Source organism: Hemicordylus capensis, chromosome 4, assembly GCF_027244095.1.
Source record: "Hemicordylus capensis ecotype Gifberg chromosome 4, rHemCap1.1.pri, whole genome shotgun sequence".
NCBI classification, from domain to species: Eukaryota; Metazoa; Chordata; class Lepidosauria; order Squamata; family Cordylidae; genus Hemicordylus; species Hemicordylus capensis.
Window position 1 is genome coordinate 167,611,538 of NC_069660.1, and position 20,459 is coordinate 167,631,996.

The 20,459-nt window shown below is 44.1% G+C and overlaps 1 protein-coding gene across 6 annotated transcripts in view; it reads right to left on the reverse strand.

Moving 5' to 3' along the window:
* SNX5 (sorting nexin 5) overlaps positions 1-20,459 on the reverse strand; it is a 96,413-nt gene that overhangs the window by 34,273 nt on the left and 41,681 nt on the right. For all 6 annotated transcript variants that reach the window (XM_053246954.1, XM_053246956.1, XM_053246952.1 and 3 more), the window contains 4 exons: positions 19,233-19,356; positions 12,879-12,974; positions 960-1,065; positions 783-858 (listed from right to left, as the gene is read on the reverse strand). In XM_053246954.1, the coding sequence (XP_053102929.1) occupies positions 783-858; positions 960-1,065; positions 12,879-12,974; positions 19,233-19,356 (402 nt within the window). The remainder of the gene's footprint in view (positions 1-782; positions 859-959; positions 1,066-12,878; positions 12,975-19,232; positions 19,357-20,459) is intronic.

Genomic DNA, 20,459 nt, shown 5'->3' on the forward strand with positions numbered 1-20,459 from the left:
ATTCAAAGACAAACTCACCATTAATAGCCATATTATTAAGATATCACATTTAACTCACTTATCACAAGAAGAGCACATGAATACAATCCTAGCTCATAAGCTTCAGCTCAGTATTCACAAGCCCTGATTCTCTGTACATAGTGCCAAACTAAATATGTGTACAGTGACTTATATTTTAGTATTATTTTTAATTTTTTTTAACCTGTAGCCCCTCGGGGAGCTTCCTAAAGGGTGTGGGGGGGGGTTTCTGAAAAGGTTCCCCTCCCCCCGCTGGCCTCTAGGGCCTCGCAGGGACCATTTGAGCATGTGCGGTGGCCATTTTTTTAAAAAATTGGTTTTTAAAAAATGGCCACTGAAAACAAAATGGCCATCACGCATGCTCAAATGGCCTCTGCAAGGCCTGGCATGGCCTAGGGTCTAATGGAGGACATTGGAGCATGCATGGTGGCTATTTTGTTTTCGGCGGCCATTTAAATTTTTTTTAATTTTTAAAAATGGCGCCCCCCTTCAAGTGGCACCCGGGGCACGTGCCCTGCCTGCCCCACTCTAGATATGCCCCTGCTTCCTCCATCCCCACAGTGCCATGTTTCCTTTGCTGTTTGCCTCAGCAAAGCAGCATTTACAGCTCTGTAGCAGCTTTACAGGCTGCGAAACTAGGCTCTACCCCCGATGCTCTCAAAGTGACAGTGCCTCCAACAGGCCAGTGTTCACGGGACATGTTGGAACACTATTAGTTCCTCCCTTGTTAGAGCCATATTGAAGAGATGCAACCTGGAACTTACTTCTTAATGACTGTTGGCTCTTCTACAGCCAGGCTGTTCAAACAAGCTGAAGTATGAATATAGTCTTCTGCAACATCTGTGGGAAACGAATGCAAAAAGCTTTCAGCTTTACTTCTGAACTGACAGGCACATAGAAATATGCTGAAGTGGTGTCTCAACAGGTTTTAAAACCCTTACTTTTATGAGATCTTGTCATCTTATCTGCCTTTACACATGCTTCCTTGATTCTATTGTAGTAGTTCACAAGAAAAGTCTTCTCTTGCTCAAAGAAATCATCTACTTCCTGGAAAGACAGATTTTAGGGTGATTATAGCACTACAAGTTCTGTTTTGGCCCACGAAATGAGTGAGTCTTAAACAAGCCATTATCTGCAAAAAATTTTTAAAAAAATTCATATATAAAGACTTTAGCCTTGCCTCCAAGATTGTGTTAAATTATTTGTGGCTACCATCCTTTGTTTCAGATAGCGTTTGTACAGGACAACGTTCCAGCAGATTGTAATAGTAACTCTAAAGAGTGGGAAATTCAAAATAAGCAAAAGACTTGGAGAACAGTTTAATTTTTCACTCATTTATGAACACACCCTATGAACACACCCCAATTAAGACTATGAAGGCTGTTCATCTTTATTACAAATAGCAAGATTTTTGTGAAGTTCAGTTCTATCCAGCTAGTCTTTGTACAGATGCTTTCCCTATACATATTTGGACGTGTAAGTTTGTCTCTTTACAACTCACATTTTCTCATTTCTTTAACAATTATTTAAGAGTACACAAACATAAGGTTTTGTCCAAAGTTTGACTAGCCAGCCTAAAGAGAAAAGCCTGTCAAGAAGTTTTAGTAAGAACTAATCTGCCTACTTTACTTTCACTATAATCTTGATTGATAATTACCAACTTCCACCTCAAACATTCACATGTCCACCATCCTGAATAGGGGTAGATGACATCAAATGATGCTGTTGAGGTATCCCTACAACTGTACTAACTTTTATCCAGATTGGTTCCCACTTGCACCTCAAGTGTTCATGTGTCTGCCATCTTGAATTAGAGTGCACCTACCATCTTGAATTGGGGTAGATGACATTATCATGAACTACACCATTGAGGTGTCCCTACAATACCACCAAATTTGGTTCAAATCAGTCCAAGGATTGCAAAGTTGACAAGGGGATAGTCTCTCTCACTCACCAGTAGACTAAAAACAGGTCCACAACTATATGGGGCTTATAGCTAGAGACTTATTGTAAGGCTTTTCTCTCTAGTAATATCTTAAAGATATACCATTTCTTCTAGTTTGCTTCAGTAAATAGTTCAAGTGACATTACTGGATAACCTTTTACCAGAATAGAATCTAGTATTGACTTCTTTCTCCCCTTCACCTTCCTAATCAGATCTCTGTGATGAGAATGACAAAATTGCTTATCTATAACTTCATTGGTCTTCTTTGCATTCACACTGATGCATTTCGCACGTGTGTAGAGACCCACTTCGGAACCTTCTAGAGTTGGGAAGGGACAGACTTATTTTTGGTAGTAATTCTTCCCCCTTTGTCTCCTGGACCATGCCCAGCCCCATTGCCTCAATCTGAACCACTGCCACAAATGCCCAGAGACATAAGCAAAGTGAAGCTGCAGAAGGAAGGTGGGCAGGTTGTGTGGATACACAATACCACCAAAAGAACTACAATTACAGATAAGCAACTTTGTATATCACACTGATGGAATTTAGGCAAGTTTATTACCTGGTGGAGGGTGAAATAGTTCAACAAGCTAAGCAATTCAGAATCAGTATCCCAAACTGTGTGTACATCTATGATCCAGGGCACAGTTTTGCTGGTAAGCTGGGCCCATGTAGTGGCTCAACTGGTGATATCTAGTGGTAGCCCTGCAAAGACTGCAGTAGAGGTAGCTACTGCTCTGGTGGAGCGCATGTACACTGGAAGAGGAATGGGCTCTTTGCCCAACTCCATAACAACGTTTAATAGCAGAAACAACCCAAGAAGGAAGTCACTGAGAGGAAACAGGCAGACCCTTTAAGGCCAGAGTAAGTAACAAAGAAGCTGATTTTCAAAAGGCAGAAGTAAATATAGAAAGCCACAGCCTGTCAAACATCTAGAGTGTGCCACATTCTCTCTTATGTAGACCAAGAGTCAGGGTAGAACACTGGTAGACAAAGTTCTTGAAAGAGATAAAAGCCTGAGAACTTTGGGATGTCCAGTTGTAGACAGACTTTATCCTTGTGCGCAACTAGGTAAGGGGAGTCAGACCGCAGAGCTCTTAATTTGCCCGCTCATCTGGCCAAGGTTAAGGCAATCAAAAAGGTTGTCTTAAAAGGACAGAAGTCTCAGATCTGTGGTGGCTAAAGGCAGAAAAAGACTTTAGCATAAAGTTGAAAAGCACAAGAAAAACATCCCGAGTAGGTGCTAGTTTCAGAGATGGGGAAACATTCTCAAACCTTAACCATAAGAAGCACAACATGTTAGCCCACTTGTGCCTCAAACATTAATGCGTCTGCCATCTTGAATTGGGGTGGATGACATCATCACAAAGTATGCTGCTGAGGTGTCCCTATATGTTCCTACAACTATACACAATTTGGTTCATATTGGTCCAGGCATTGAAGTGATGGGAGCGGGGCAGACACATGGAATGCCGGGTGATCTCATAAGCCTACTGGAAAGTAGGCTAACAAATGAACCCTGAAGATGAGATGTGGCAACCAAATGCATCTTCAAGGATGAAAATGACAACACCTGCTTAGGCAGGTGAAACAGGTGAGGATCAAATCAACAGGATCTCATTAGGGATAAAATTCCTTGATGATCACTGATATCGGGGTAAAGGACTGTCTTGTGGTCCATGGAGAGGAGATCTGGGCAATTGGGGAGATGTAATGGACATATTTGTGACCTGCTATGGTTAGAAGCAGCAAGAACAATGGCAAGAAACCCGTGGACAAAAGAAATAATGAATGCAATAAGGAATAATATATATGTGTATTATATAGAGAGCCCCTGGTGGCGCAGTGGTAAAACTGCCACCTTGTAACCAGAAGGTTACAAGTTCGATCCTGACCAGGGGCTCAAGGTTGACTCAGCCTTCCATCCTTCCGAGGTTGGTAAAATGAGTACCCAGAATGTTGGGGGGCAATATGCTAAATCATTGTAAACTGCTTAGAGAGCTTCCAGCTATAGAGCGGTATATAACTGTAAGTGCTATTGCTATTGCTATTATGAAAAAATGAAAAACCAGCTATCAACACACATTATAGCAGACAGCCACATCGCTAACACACGTGAACATGGATAAACATAAGGCCATATAAAATTACAAAATGCAGTAACAAATACGCAAAACCATGTGTGCAGATGTCCAAATCAGTCCCTTCCTCTGGATTTGAGCATTTACCTTTTGCTCTGTATGTACTTTTTACATTTCCACATCCGAAGACATTTTGGACTCCATTTGGACATCTGCACATATGGTTTTGTGTATTTTGTTACTGCATTTTGTAATTTTATATGGCCTTATGTTTATCCATGTTCACTTATGTGTTACCGATGTGGCTGTCTGCTATAATGTGTTTTTCATTTTTTTTCATAATACACATATATATTATTCCTTATTGCATTCATTATTTCTTTTGTCCACGGGTTTCTTGCCATTGTTCTTGCTTTTCCATTCCGTGGACCCCGTTTCCTTTCTTGTTATAGTTAGAAGCAGGGCAAACCATGCTTATCTGGGCCACCATGACCCCCGAATTAGGATGCCCCTTGCATTGTCCAACCTTAAGGATGACCTTGAGGATTAACAGGAAGAAGGAAACAGGCAGAGATTGCTGGTGGACCAATCTAGTAGGAGAACATCTGCTTTGAATCCCCATCTCCTTCCTGGTTGCAAAAGCTGTGGCAATTGTGATTTTGTACACCTGTAGGGACAAGACTGTGTCCTTTGGAGTGCCTTAGAAGGTGAATACATTGGGGATGATTTCTGGATGGAGGCATCACTCTTGAGATGGAAAATGCTGTCTGCTTAAGGAATCTGCCAAGGTGTTCTTTCCCTGGAATATGGATCGCTGTAATGAAGAGGTTGCTGTGAATGCACCATTCCCACATCACGAGGTAAAGGCAGCACTTGGACCTTGTCCCACCTTGACAATTCACATCGGTAATCACAGCAGTGTGATCTGAACGATTGTGTTTGCCTACTAGGTGAGATTAAAAGCCCTGTTACTCTTGCTATGCTTTCCACATAGCCAGAAACTTGAGGTGTTATAGTAAGCCATGCTCAAAAGCCATGTTCCTTAAGGCAAATGGCCAATGTAGTGAGTTCCCCAGCCCCTTAGTAACATGCCACTACAATGTCCAGTTGAGGAATAACAAAATGAGACGTTAAGGAGAGTGTTACATGGTTGAGCCACCACTGTGCCATGTGGTGGACCCTGCTCAGCTTTTATCTTGGCATTGATGTTGGATCAAAGGACAGCATAGAATATTGAAAAAGTTTCCAGTTTTGAACTACAAGTACTTCCAATGATGGATATGAATGGGAATGTGGATCCCTGAAATCCAAAGAGGTGAATCACACACCTTGTGAGTAACTGTAGAATTATGGAGGTAGTTATTCAAAAGCGGCAATACCTCTAACGTGTTGAGTCTCCGGGAGTTCAAAACTGGGTGAAGACCATTGTCCCTTTTGGGGACTGTCAAGTGTTTCAAATAGAACCCAATGCAAAGATGATGCTATGCTCTCTGAATGCTGCCCTTGGTCAGAAGGGCTTAGATCTCTTCCAAGAGAGGTGGAGTAGGTAGCTTCATTTATAACCCTACAAAAGGAGGCGGCTCAGTAAATTCTATTTTGTATCCTAGATGAATGATGGTGAGGACCCATTTGTCTGAGGTTATGTGGTACCACCACTGAATAAAGGGCAGCTGTTTTGAATCTACGATGTACAAGTCAGGATTTCTTAGCACCAGATGGTAGCTTAGCTCTTGTTGAGGGTGACTTGGTAGTAAATGTGAACTCTGTCTTGTGAAATGGTTGCCTGCACAAAGAGACAGCTGTTGATATGGCTCCTGAGGCACAGTGAGCAGTGTGTCTAACTGAATGAAGCTGTTGTGTTTTTGAAGGAGGGATTACATATCTCTAAACATGAGCAGCTTCCTTCAGATTGCTGGATCAAATCAACAGTAGACAATTTTTCAGAGAGAAAATAGATATAATGAGCCATGTAAACTAGAGATGTGCAAAACATTCTGACATCAGAAACGTTCCACCTTAAAGGGGATGTTTCAAGAGTTCTGAGCACAGAAAATATGCCCTTAAAAAGGGGGTCCGATTTTGTATTCTTTTTAGGAAGCAAAGGTGGCAGAGTCATAGGCATTGTTTCTTCTTAGCTGGCTACTGTGGGTCTGGTTGTTTCTGTTCCTTCTTCTTGGCTTTTGAGAAAGGAGCACTTGTCACTCACCATGAAGGCTTCTTCTGGTTGCTGGTGTGAAGGACATCTCAAGTGGGTTATCCTCCCCGCATGTTCCAGAGGACAGGACAAACAAGCTAGGCAAAGCCTTTAAAAGGTGGGAGAGGATAGCCCCTCCCAGTTCTGTTTAGTCAAACCTAGCTTCTAGAAAGGCAAGGAGGGGAAAACAAGAACCAAACACAGGGGGGAAAGTTACAGACCAGGAAAAAAACAGAAGATACACTTACCAGTAGCTGTGGATGCCCAAGGGTGAGTCAAGATGTCCTCAATAACAGCAGCCAGAAGAAACTTTCAGTGAGTGACCAATGCTCCTTTCTCAGCTGCATCTCATGTGGGACATGCCCCAGCTGATTCAGCCCAGGCTGCATTTGGCAGACGCGTCCTACAATGGGAGCATCCCTGGCTATAGGGGTGGAAGGACCTGTTGTAGGACATGTCTGCCAAACTGAATTGAAGAGGTCTAGTTTGTAGTGTCTAATTTGTAGTGTTTTGTTAACATGGAAGGCCATGTGGCGGTTCTGCAGATTTCATCCAGGGGAGCATTGGTGAAAAAAGCTGAAGAAGTGGCTGCCAAAAGAGTAGACTGAGCCATGACTCGCAAGGGTGGCAGTAGATGTTGGACTTCATATGCCAGGGCAATGCATGCTTTGATACGAGCCAGAGTTGCAGACACTTGTTGACCCATAGTGGCTGGAAGAAATGAAACAAAAGGACTCAGTTGATTGAAAAGCAGTGGTCCTGGAGAGATAAGTCTTCAGGCAACAACACACGTCAAGTTTATGCCACTACTTTTCTTTGGGTGTGGTTGGACTGGGGCAGAAAGGACCACGTCCTGGGATCTGTGGAACACTGAAAAACTTTTGGTAGAAAAAATGGGATGGGGATCAAATGCATGGAGTCACAAGAAGAAGAAAAATGCAGACTTAGGGATTTGAGGAGAGTGCCCGAAACTGAGATCCTCCTTGCAGACATGATGGAAACGAGGAAGATGAGCTTGAAGGAGAACATGCATAGAGGAATAGATTTTAAGGGCTTGAAGGGTGGAGCGTGCAGAACTCGAAGTACCTTGTGGAGTTCCCAAGAGGGAAACCTGTAGACTACTTGACAAGAAGACTAAGTAGCGCCTTGAAGAAAATGACAGAGGTGAGGATGAGATTGGACACTCTTCCCCATGGATGGGACTCAGAGGGAGGCCAAAGCAGCTGTGTGATATTTGATGGTATTCACCTTGATCCCCTTGCCAAGTCCATCCTGTAAGAAATGGATGAGCTGGGAGATCCCACAGCTTCCTGGAGAGATGCTGTGCTGGCGGCACCAGCAGATAAAGGTCCTCAAGGTAGTTTGGTAGATGTGATTGGTTGAGGCCCTTCTGCATGCAAGGATGGTGTCCAAAACCTTGTGGGTGTAACCGTGCCACTTTAGTTTGTTGCATTTGGTTGCCATGCAGCAAGCCTGAATCACACTGGATCGTGGTGCACTACTGGCCCCTGGCTGAGGAGACCTGGAACTGTGGGCAGGAACCAAGGCCCTCCTACAGCGAGATCAAGTATTTCTGGAAACCAGGGCCGCCTTGGCTAGATGGGAGCCACAAGAATTATTTCTATGTAGAGCAGGCGACTGCAGCTTAGTAGGCGGCTAAGGAGCAGGACCAGAGAAATGACTACAGAAGCTCCTGCAGATAAGGTGCTGACACGAGAGTCCACCACTTCTGCTCAGTTGCAAGGAAAGAGAGAACCACCTCGGGAGCTGAGAATTGGTCCAGGAGATGAAGAGGTGCACTGTCAGCCAGCCCAGGTGGAGAGTAATCTGCTGGGACACCTGAGGGTTGAGTTTCCACTCCACTGGGTGGAGATCCTGCCAGCTGAGCCAGTCAGCCTGAGTGTTCAGGGATCCACTGACGTGATGGGCTAGAAGAGAGGTGACAGAGTCTCTGCCTAGGACAGGAGGACAACTGCTTCAGCTGCAAGGAGCAGTTCCCCCCCTTGGAGATTAACATGGGCCTTGACCATTGTATTGTCTTTTCAAATGAGGATGTGGTGGTGAAGTATCCTGTCCTGGAAGGCCAGGTGGGTGGCCCGAAGCTCCAACCAGTTTATACTGTGCCTGGCTTCCTGTAGGGACCATTTCCCCTGGGCTACGAGGTTGTGGCACTGAGCTTCCCAACCCAACAGACTGGCATCCATCATGATGGTGCGGGGCAAATCCAGTAACAGATGGTCTTTGGTCAGATGAGAGGCCTGAAGCCACGAGAGCAAGGAATCTGACTGAAGGTAAAAGTTCTGGTCTGATGTGTTGCTTTTGGGCAATGGATGTTTAATGAGGGAGGAGGGACCACTGAAAGGGGCAGAGGTGGTTCCAGGGAACCACTTCCAGGAAGGAAATCATCAGCCCCAGGAGTTGAGTCAGGGTGAGCAGTAGTACCAACCTTGGAGATAGAATCTGTTGGATGAGTGACTAGTTTGTCTGGTCCTGAGGGAGGAATAGGCAGTCGTTCAGGGTATCTATGAGGACTCCCAGGTGTAAAATTTTGTTTGAGGGCACCAGGTTGCTTTTTGATTTATATAATGCCCTTCCCAAAATGGCTCAGGTTTTTGGCCATGTTTATGAGGAAGCTGTGGGAGGACAGGGTCAAGTGTGTTGTGTTGAGGTCCCTTTGGGCTGAGACCTGTGAGGGTGACTAGATGAGGAGGTCGTCTAGGGTAAGCAAAGGCCTGTAACGTCTAGCGGAGCCAGGGTCTTTGTGAAGATCCAAGGTGCTGAGGAGAGGCCAAAGGGAAGGGCTGCCTACTGATAGTGAAGACCTTTGTAGGCAAAAATGGAGCAGGTGATGGTGGTCCTGATGTATGGGGACATGAAGGTAGGCACTTCACAAATAATACTTGAGGTCTAGAATGGCCCTTGAGGAATTGTTCCTTTTGGGCACAGTGAACAAGATAGAGTAAATGCCCCATCCTTCCTGCCCCACTGGAACTCTATGGTGGAGATGCTGAGGAGATGTTGGATTACCACCAGCAGGGCTGCGTGCTTTTGAGGAGACCTGGATTGGGGCGTTGAGAGGAAGCGGTCTCTGGGGCGGACTGTCTATTTTATTTTACACACACCTTCCAAAATTGCAACCATGCTGGATGGTGCCCAGAACCCGTCTGTCCAAAATGGAGGCCTCCCAAGTGTGAGAGTAATGAGGCAGGCGCTCCCTACATGCTGAAGTGGTGAGTCAGGAGGTCTGACAGGGCTTATGCTATTGTCCAAACTGCTGCTTGGTAATGTTGTTCCTGGGGTTGAAACACAGTCTGTTCCACTGAGAGCGAGGTCATCTGGTGTCTGTCTCTAGGTCCAAAGTTTGGACAAAAGGACTGAAGAGAGTGCACCTCTCACCTTTGCAGGAAGAAGAGGAAAGGGCCTTCTTCCCCTGGGTTTCCATAAGAATCTCTTGGAGGGCCTCATCGCCAAACAACTTAGAAGCAGTGAAGGGGACCATCACTAGAAGAGCCTGAGAAGTTTGATTCATTTGCCAGTGTTTGAGCCACAGGGTTTGCCTGGCTATGATATTGGTTGCAGTGGCTGCAAATCGAATGGAATCCAAGGTGGCATCAGCAGTGAAAACTTGGGTCTTTTGGATTTTGAGGAGAATTTGTCTCTGTCTTGGTGGATCTGGAGGAGCTCATCGGAACAAAGAAGAGCTGCCCTGGATATTATGGAGGCAGCAGTGGAGATTATGATGCATATTGAGATGGCGTCTGTGTTTTTCCTTAGCAACTCTAACTACTTCTCAGTGGGATCCTTCAGGGAGAACTCTCCATCTCTGGTCAGAACTGCCCCAAGTCAGAGCGGCCACTGGGGCATCGGAAATGCTTTTGCTCTTGTTCATCTACTGCCTAACCAAGAATTTCACCTCTATCGACACAATACGAATGCACCCAGCCATCCCTCTTAATCATGGCCCCAGTTCTGGAAAACAACAAAATAGAACCAAAATCGAGTGTTTGGAACAAGGCTGCTGCTGAAGGAACAAACCTGTACTGTTTAGACACAATGTAGGCAGCCTTTTTTGGCAAGGAAGGTGCCTGCCACTCCTGTTTCACCACTTCAGAAAGCAGAGGATTGTTGGATGAAGAGGTGGGTAGCACCAGAGGCTGCCTGGAAGGGGCAGTGGTGTCTTTTGGCATGTCTGAGTGTAAGCCAAGACTGTGAAGAGCCTTAAGCAGCAACTGAGAAAAATCATCAGCTAGTAGGAGCCTGTGTGAGTGGGTGGAGGGTTCCACCTGCTGGCCATCTAACCACTCTCCCTCTTGTCTCAGTCACTGCCAGGGACAATGCGGGTGCTGTCTGGGGAGTAATCTGTAATATCTGAAGAATGATTTGTAGCTCTCGTGATTATGTTTTGACTGCTTTTTAGATTTAACCCTTTTTTGTTTACTAGACTTCTTACGCCTATGAGTTTTTTTTCCTTTTAGTTGGATTTTCAGAAGCATCAGGGGATGAAGAAGGAACTGACTCGGAAAAGGCAGTATGCGACTCATCCCTATCCCTATGCTTTTTCTTATCAGGCTGTTTGGGCTGGAACCATTCAAGGGAGGAATGAATAGCCTCCATGAACAAAGCCTGCCAGGCAATGGGCATATTCTTGGAGTGGGGAGGTAAGTAGGTGCCGGGTTGGAGGGAGGCAGGAGAGGGCCTCTGGGCAGAGCAGGGGGACAGGAGTTCAGAGGACCAGAAAGCCCTGGACTCACCAGTCCTTGAGGAGCTGGAATTGCCAGGCTTGGAGCTCCACTGCTGTCTTCAGAGAGAGCTGGGATGATCGGAGGAGGATTTTTTTGGGCTCCGTTGCCCCCAGGAAGCACAGGAGGTGGAGGCAGAAGAGGAAGAGTAGGTGACTCCACTGTGTCCCCCAGGCCCTGTAGGCCACACCAGTTGTTGCTGCCGGCTGGCATTGGAGGGAGCACTTCAGAGGGAGGGGGTGCAGTCCGACCGGCCACCCATTTGGACCTGCGGTGGGACACTCCATCTCTGGAGAAGGTTCCCTGACTCTTGGGAATGGTTGTAATATCATCCTCTAGCAGGACAATGTCAGGCTTTTCCTCGGACCCCAAGGGGGACAAGGGGCGAAAGCGCTTATTAGCGCTGGTTACTGAGGCCATGGATCCTCTTTGGAGCACTGGATGTGCCCGATCCTCTTTGGAGCACTGGATGTGCCCTGCCCTCGCTCAGGCACGGATTATGTGGGTTGTGGTGGGCCCGAAGCAGCAGAATGCAAAAGCGCAGTGTGGAGTAACTGCTTAACATGCTGCAGAGCTTGCTTCTTGCCCTTAGGCATGAGGATGTGGATGATGCCTGTTCTCTGTGGCTCCATAGAAAGCGGGGGTGGGGGAACAGCAGGAAGAGAGAGCACAAACTTAGGGAAAACAAAAAATGAAGCTTTCCCCCAACCTTCTTTGCAGAGGAAAAGAAAGGCTCAAAGTTCTGGAAGGCAACAAGGTATGAAGAAAAGAAGGAACTGAGGAGGGAAAAAGGCCTTAGAAGTGAAAGCTAGGAACTGGCTGGGTAGAAATTACCTTCTCTGGAGCTTAGCTGGACTAAGCTTGGCCTGATACAGCAGGGCTGTTCTTATGAAACTGCATTGGGAGGGGCTATCCTCTCCCACCTTTTAAAGGCTTTGCCTAGCTTGTTTCTCCTGCCCTCTGAAGCATGTTGGGAAGATAACCTACATGAGATGTCCTCACCCAGCAGCCGAGAATGAGGGTTTTGGTACCAAAGGTAAGGTATTGGTACCACTTGGAATAGAGGAGGGATCTATGGAATTAAACACAAGTTTGGCAGTAACTGTAGACTCTATTGTTGGTCCTGGATCAGTGGATGATTGTGACATTGCAGCAGCAGTGTTAGATAACCCTGTAGCTGTTGATGAAGCTGAAACCTCAGTAGTGGTGTTCTGTAAAGCTCTTTACTACAAAGGATCAAAGCTGAGAAGCTCGGTTTCTTTGTGCTTGTCAGATCAAGAACCAACTGTGTTCTATACATAAGCAGAGGCAACAGCATAGCTATCAGTACTGGGCAGCTTGCCCCTACAGGTGACACATTTCTTGACTATAATTTTCCAAGTCATAAACCATAACCCCAGTCATTAGAACAAAGAAGGAGGGGAGTTAGAAAAGAATTGGATGGTGGTGATGAAACTGCAGAAGAAAGAAAGCGGCAAAAGGCAGATACAAGTAAAAAAGAGGAAGGGGTGGAAGTCCAAAGCTTTCACTCAAACTCTTTCTTTAGGGTGACAACAACATGAGGCAGCTCCAAAGAGGCAATCAGCATGGTGACTGGCAAGAGACTGAGGCGACAGGCCTGGGTGTACACCAGGAGACAAGCTAAAGGGGACAGTTTAACTATCAAATATCTCTCCCCCCAGTTCTACAAGCATGAAACTCAGTGTGATTCACAGAAACCACGCAAAAGAACTTGTATGGATATAACCTAGTTTGTAATCTAATCTGCCTCTGAGTTAACTTAACAGGCAACAGGAATAGGACTTGCAGCCTATCCAGGGATATAAAATAGGAAGGTAGACAACTGAATGGGTCCCTTTGAGTAAATCTGAACTTCTGTTTAACTTTGGAAGAGAGCTTACCTTAACCCCAGAGAACAGAACTTCATCAGCACTTTTAACCACACTTTTGAAGAAGCCACCGAACATCTCTTTTGTGTTTTTTCTCCGAACACTTAGCTAAGACAAAAAAGCAACAAAATAGAGCAAGAAGTCATTATATATCAGTTATTTAAATAACTGAAGAACTACAACATGTATCCAAGTTCTCAAGTACTACAAGCAGGAAGTCTGAATACAAGGCCAAGTTGCAAGTCTCACTTGAACCATGCATGGCAAATTTTGAATTAACATAATAGAATGAGGTTGTAGCAAGTGTTCAAAAACAAAGGACAGTTGTTACAGGGCAAAGCAGTGGGCAAATGGAGATATAACTTAACAGCTAAGGGAGTGTGGTTTGTGGGTTTGCGAACAAGCACTGAGCTCATGCACACACACACCTCCCTTTGTGTGTCCAACTAAATTGAAAATATCCTGGTTTTTAAAATAAGTTGCCCGTTCTGTTCAAACTGGGTAATATATTTAATATTCTGTTTTGTAGAGCGTTTAAATCAGTTTGAATATCACTATTTTCTGAATATTTAATAAAATAGGATACCTGCAGGATACCTAGCTGGGGTCATGAAGGGAGAAGTGCATGGTCTTGGCACTCACCCCAGTCCATCTGGCTCTGAAATAAGAGTGACCATGCTGTTTTATTATTGTTAGATCCCTACTATCCCATCCTTCCTCTAAAGAGCTCAGAGCAGTGATATGTTCACAACATTGTGCAATATAGGGGCAAACAGTTGAGACAGTGACTGGCCCAAAATTACCCACTGGGAGGTTTGAACCAGGTCTCCCTGCTCCTAGCCCAACATATGAACCACTGCATCACACTCTAATAATTTGAGAAAATATTTGCAGAGTTTAGATAGCTAGGAGGGCTTAGATAGAGGAGACAAGATTTCCCATATGAGTGTAGTCAGGGGCATAGCTAGGAGAGAGGGGACCTGTGTTTGCCCCTCTTCCAGAAGCCTCTCGGAGTGATGGAGGTAAGGAAAAAATAGGGAGGGGTGGAGCTGGAGGGCCCTCAGGGGCTGGCGGGGGGGGGGGGCTGGGTTCTTTTAACCCATTTGCTCAATTATCACTACACCCCTGAGTACAGTAAATGATCTTTATGAGATACAGGTTGGCATCTCCTGCATTCTAGTACTCACAATGGCATGCTAGTCTCTGGGTCCAGTAAGACAACCAAATTACACAATTTATTGTGGCAATTATAATAGTTAACCTCAGATGTTATTTTTCTTCATTGTTCTTCTCTTTTACATAGAAAAGCAGTCTCTAAAGATAAACATGACTATCAAATCACAGAGTTAAAAGATATTGGAAGTGTCCACTTTAACACATTTAATACAGCTTTGACTTTTAATTCAGATTTCTCTCAAACAACTTTTAAAAGTCTTATTTTGGTTTTTAATTCAAATCCATTTTTAAAAAGGTTTTATGCACTTTTATAGAAGGTCACTAAATAAGTTTTCAACAAATGGAATCTGGCATTAGTTGGGAACAAGGGCGATGACTTAAGACCATCAAGGAGTACCATGAAAGCTGTGCAGTGGATTCCACTGCACATGAACCATTCAAATTCATTTCTCTTTCCAGATGCCAGGAACCTCTCCCTCCTTTCTAACATCCTGATCATACTTCTTTTAGTAATGAATGTGAAAGCACAGAGGACACTACAGAAGCTTTTCAGGAAACCACATCTCTCTATGAATGTTTCAGAAGTCTCTAATGAAACTAACAGTAAGAATTATACAAATGCTTTTTCAATTGCATGCAAGGTATGCAGTTATGAAAGCTGGTTCATCACTGATTGTTTAGCACTCGGTTTATACAATAAAAATACTTCAATTGTCCTGTCCTACTCCATGGGAAACCAAGAACACTATTCTTATATATGTGGGATAAGTGTATCTTCCACTGTTTTCGTCACTGTTTTCGCCACGCAACACACGCCATGCATGTGTTGCGTGGTTTTTGGGGGGGGGGGTTAGTTACTTCGTTCTGTGCTACTTGCACTTTTGGCCTAAAAGAACTAGCCGGGGTTATCCATCCCGGGCTCTTAAGGCTAGTAACAGAATTTCATTAGTCCTGCCTGGGAGCACATGGGAAAGGATAGCCCAATGAGAGATGTCCTCGGCTCCAGCATCAAGAAGCAGCCTTCATGATAAGTGAAGACCAATCTTCCGTTCTCCTTCTTATTGCTACTAGGAAGACTAGTCACTTGTTTTTCTTGTTTATGTGACAACTTTGGTTCTTACACTAGCCAGACTACTCATTGAATCTCATATGAATGTTCTGCTGAGTTGTTGTTGCCATACATGTAGCTATAACCCTTAATACAATTTTGAGACTATTTTTCATGTTCTAGAGACTATTTTTCATGTTCTAGAGACTATTTTTCATGTTCTAGAGACTTGACTGTGGGCCAGGAGTGGAATTGGAGGAAATGCATACAGTCGTTCCCGAGGCCAGTCCACTGAAAGGGCGTCTACTCCCTCCGCTTGTTGACATCGAAACTGGGTGAAGAACCTGGGGAGTTGTTTGTTTAATGTCAATACGAAGAGGTCAACCATTGGAGGGCCGAACCGTTGTGTGATCTTCACGAAAATCCTCCTGTTGAGCGCCCATTCGCCGGGTAGCAGTTGTTCCCGACTCAACCAGTCTGCAATGGAGTTAAGATCCACCTGGACATGGTGAGCCATGAGAGACGCTAGATGAACTTCCACCCAGGACATTATCAAGGATGCTTCTGTCTGGCAAGAATGCGACCTGGTTCCTCCTTGCCTGTTGATTTGGGCCTTCACGGTAGTGTTGTCTGTTCTGATTAACACATGGCTGTTGAAATCAGGGCCAGGAATGCTATCAGGGCAGGACAAATGGCTCATAACTCCAACCAACTGATGTTGTGCATCCTCTCTTCCATCGACCAAGTGCCCTGGACTGTTCTGTGTTGACAATGGGCTCCCCATCCTGTTTTGCTGGTGTTGGTTGTAATTATGATACGAGTTGGTTCGAGGAACTCCTTTCTTCGTCTGATATTGGTATCCACCAACCACCACTGAAGGGATGTCAACATCTCTTGTGGGACAAAGATGGTTATATTGACTTTGTTGGAGATGGGTATTCTGAATTTCAGAATAAACCATTATAATGGTCTCAGATGATATCTGGTCCATGGTACAGAATCCAGTGTGGCCACCATTAGACCTAGAAGACGTGCAAGGGACAACAGTCTTGCCTGGCAAGCTGGCAGAACCGCTGTGACTTCCTCTAACATATTTACCCATTCTTCTGGTAAGTAGAAGTTAACCACCCAGAGATGAAAGTTTGGGCAGTATACAAGTTTTTTTGGGTTTTTTAGAAGTATAGTCTGTCTTTGTGGGTATCGATCAACACGCCAAGATGATGAATCTTGCAAGATAGTAGAAGGTGGCTCTTTTCTTTGTTTATGAGGAACCAATGTTGTCCTAGTGTATGGAGTGTCATGTGAAGATCCTTTGCCGCCGATATTTTGGATGGAAACCTCAGAAGCAGATCGTCTAAATCAAGGATTTTCAACCTTGGGTCCCCAGACGTTGTTGGACTTCAACTCCCATAATCCCCAACCAAAGGCCACTGGGGCTGGGGATTATGGGAGTTGAAGTCCAATAACATCTGGGGACCCAACGTTGAGAATCCCTGGTCTAAATAACAGAAGTGGTGAACTCCCTGCAGTCTTAAGTGTGCAATCAAAGGTGCTAGCACCTTGGTAAATATTTTGGGGGCTGAGGACAGACTGAATGGAAGTGCCCTGTATTGATAATGCACCTCGCAATATTTGAAGCGAAGTAGATGATGACTTATGGAGTGTATTGGGATGTGTAAATATGCTTCCTTTAGAGCTATGGAAGCTAACAGGTCCAGATGTTGCAATGCTTCCATTATTGTGTGAAGGGATTCTATGTGAAATCTGCGCTTTGGAACCCACCGGTTCAGGAATTTTAAGTCCAATAAGGCCCTGAGATACTTGTCCTTTTTTCAAAACCATAAAGATAATTGAATATATACCCTGTCCTTGTTATTGGGTAGGTACAAGTTCTATTGCGCCTATAACCATTAGGTGTTGGATGGCATCTAGAAGGCCTAAATGTTTGACAAGCCACCGTGCTTTTGGAGTTGGTAAAAATCACCTTTTTTCATATGTGGTGGACTTGTGGGAAGGCTAAGGCCTTTTGGGACATGATATATAATGAGTTAAAGAAAATATTTAAAATGACATTTCCTAAGAAGCCAGAATCCTTCCTGCTGGGAATAACGCAAGGAGTGTTTTCTACAACTAATTTAACATTCTTTATGTACGCTACCACGGTGGCCAGAATAATATATGCACAGAAATGGAAGAGTAATGAACTGCCTTCAAACGAAGATTGGCTGATAAAAATTTTGGAATATGCGGAGATGGCAAAACTTACAGTACTGATAAGAGACCAAAATTTAGAATGCTTTAAAGAAGATTGGAAACTATTCTTATTATATTTAAAGAACTATTTTCCTAATTTTGATTTTACAACAGGGTTTGAAATCTAGTAATATTAGCAGGTTGGGTAGATCAAAATCATGTTTGTAAGGTTTAGATCTATGTTTTGAATTATTATTATAGCAAGGGTTAATTCTATAGTTGGTGATTCTCGAGGTGGTGTGAGCGGGAAGTCCATATTTGTTCAATATGTTGTGAATGTTAAGATATTGTTAAAATTAATAAAAATTTAATTTTAAAAAAAGGAGTTGGTAAAAATCTGTTGGGGGGAGCCGCTGTTAGCTCTATCTTGTAGCCTGTCTCTATTGTTGAGAGCACCCACAGATCCGTTGTCATTTCCTGTCATTTTTGAAGAAAGGTTGACAGTCAACCTCCCAGACCCCCCCAATGGGGCATCATTGCTGTTTCTGAGGTTTGGGCTGGTTGGTAAAGACCTGTCTGCCATGATTGTAGGCCCTACTACCCCTCTGTCTATTCTATTGAGGTCGCTGGTATCTGGAATCTCTGGAATTTCCCTCCCTCGAAAAGAAGGTCAAAAAGTCTGAAAGGGCTGGTACTGAAACTGAAAGGACCTCCTAGGAGGTGGACATTCTTGTCTACATGGCACTGGGGGAAGAGGCATGGCCTTACGTTTGTCCTTTGACTCAACCAATACCTCTTTTAGTGCTTCCTCCCCAAACACCTTTACCCCATCATAAGGAACCGCTGCCAAATTTGACCAAGATGCAGCATCCACCGGCCAATGTTTTAGCCATAAGTTACGGTGCCCTACAACCGTAGCTGTGGAGGCCCTAGAGGAAAATCTTATTGCATCCAGGGTTTCATCTGAAACAAAGGCTTGTACCTTCTGGATTTTAATAAGCTGGTGCCTTAAACTAAATATGTCAGTAGGAGGGTCTTGGATAAGGTCAATAAACACACACAAATAGCCCTCTGACTCTCCCCAGAATAAGTCATTTGTCTTCTTGGCTCTCATTCCACAAGTATTAGTGCAAAAGAATCCCAAAATAACTAACTAAGTGAATTGCTAGAGGAGGATGACAATATGCACATTTTGCCTGCTTTTCATCACAACGTTTCACTTTAGTCATATAACTTGGATTTATAGCACAGAATTCTAGACTACCTGGTTACAGCCAAGTCCAGTACAACCAACTGATGTTACTGAAAGTTTAATGTTGGTCTGTACAATATTTACTAGCCACATCATACATGGCCTCTCTTGATAGCTGCTCAGTTTTTGTAATCAAAGGATAGCAACAAATAGAGGCAGTTTCCTCCAGCTGGACCACTATTCAGAAATGGGTGTGTATGCATGCACACTGTGTTCAGTTTCATGAGTGACAGGCTTGTTCGGATGTTTAAAAGAAGGACGGATTACTCTTGTACAGTGTCTCAGAGTACACCTGGAAGTCCCACCCTGGCATGCAAGTGCCACTGTCCCTGAGCTCTCCCCACTTACAGAGTTTGTAGAGGCAAACAAGGAGAGTGCAAGGTGGGTGGTGCTTCTTGGTGCTCTCGAACTGGAACAGAACTTTTTTTAATGTCCCCTTTTCTTTTTTAAATGTTTGAATTCTGCTTGTACAAGCTTAAGAACATAAGAACAGCCCTGCAGGATCAGGCCCAAGGCCCATTAAGTCCAGCATCCTGTTTCACACAGTGGCCCACCAGATGCCACTGGAAGCCTACAGGCAGGAGTTGAGGGCATGCCCTCTCTCCTGCTGTTACTTCCCTGCAACTGGTACTCAGAGGCATCCTGCTTGGCTTACTACAAACTTATTTGCCCTGATAATCTAAAGCAAGTGCCTTACATCTTGGTCATATTCAAGGAAGACATGGAAGTTGTGATCTTGGCTGAGAACAGGATGAGAAGAAATTCGTTGAAGGAAGACTTCATGTGATGACACAGTCTTCTTGAAAACAGCAAGATATTCTCTGGAAAAAATGCCATTTGAATAAATATAAGTATACTGTATTTCACATTGTCTACACTGAAGCTAAAGTTTCAGATGAAAAGTATGCCATCCCTTAAGCAGGTTGCAAAGTAGTTCCCAATTTAGAGATGTGTCTCTGTGGGCTGTGCACACAAGCTCCTACTTTCCAGATATGTAGTTCACCCCCAATGAACAGGAACATACACAAAAGTTTACCTCTATGCAAATGCTGGATTGAGATTATTTCAGTCACATGCTATTTTTGTAGCCACATGTGCAAATATATTTTGTCGAGCTTATATACATGCAATAATTTAGATCAGTATTCAACCTATTCAGATCCAGAACTCACTTTTAATCCCAATCAGCAACACACTTTTCATATAGTCCTGTCTTCTCTAGGATTCTCTTCCACCTACCTACCCCTGTGTTGTATTCTCTCGAGTTCTCTTAAAAGAAAATGGTGATCCTGTGGTATATCTTCACAACACAGATTTAGACGTTGGCCAATACTTTAGTTTAATATACAACTGCTATAAACCTTTTTCCTCTTAAATTACATTGTTTGTAACTTTCCATACATCTTTCCAGAGCAAACTAGGGGAGAGCTAATTCTGGTACAATGTTTGCTTTTTCCCTCTGTAGAGGAATGAAAGTGGAACACAATACATTAAAACTGAGAGTCAGATAGTCTTCCAGGGCCATCTGCAAATAGGAGACTAGATTACTGCTTGCTTGCTGGGAGGCCTTCCAGAAAAAGCTGTGTGGATTTTGCTTTTGATGCAGATCTTCCATGTGCACTCTTTAGTGAAAGAAAAATGCTAGCTCAGGACCTGAAATAGGAGTATTATGTATTAACAGTACAGGCTGTATTTTATCATTTTAAACTGTTAAATCAACACTTTGTGTACATTTGGTTATTTTGTAATGACCACTGGCTACACAAGTTGACCCACTAACATCAGCAGTACAAACATGTAACACAGATCCTTGAACTACAAGATCACCCACATGCACTCTTGATGCTTGCTCATCTTAGTAGGTGAAAGTTGTCAGAGGGAGATATAGTGAACTGGTGGTGGTAAGTGGTTCACTAAGACAGGG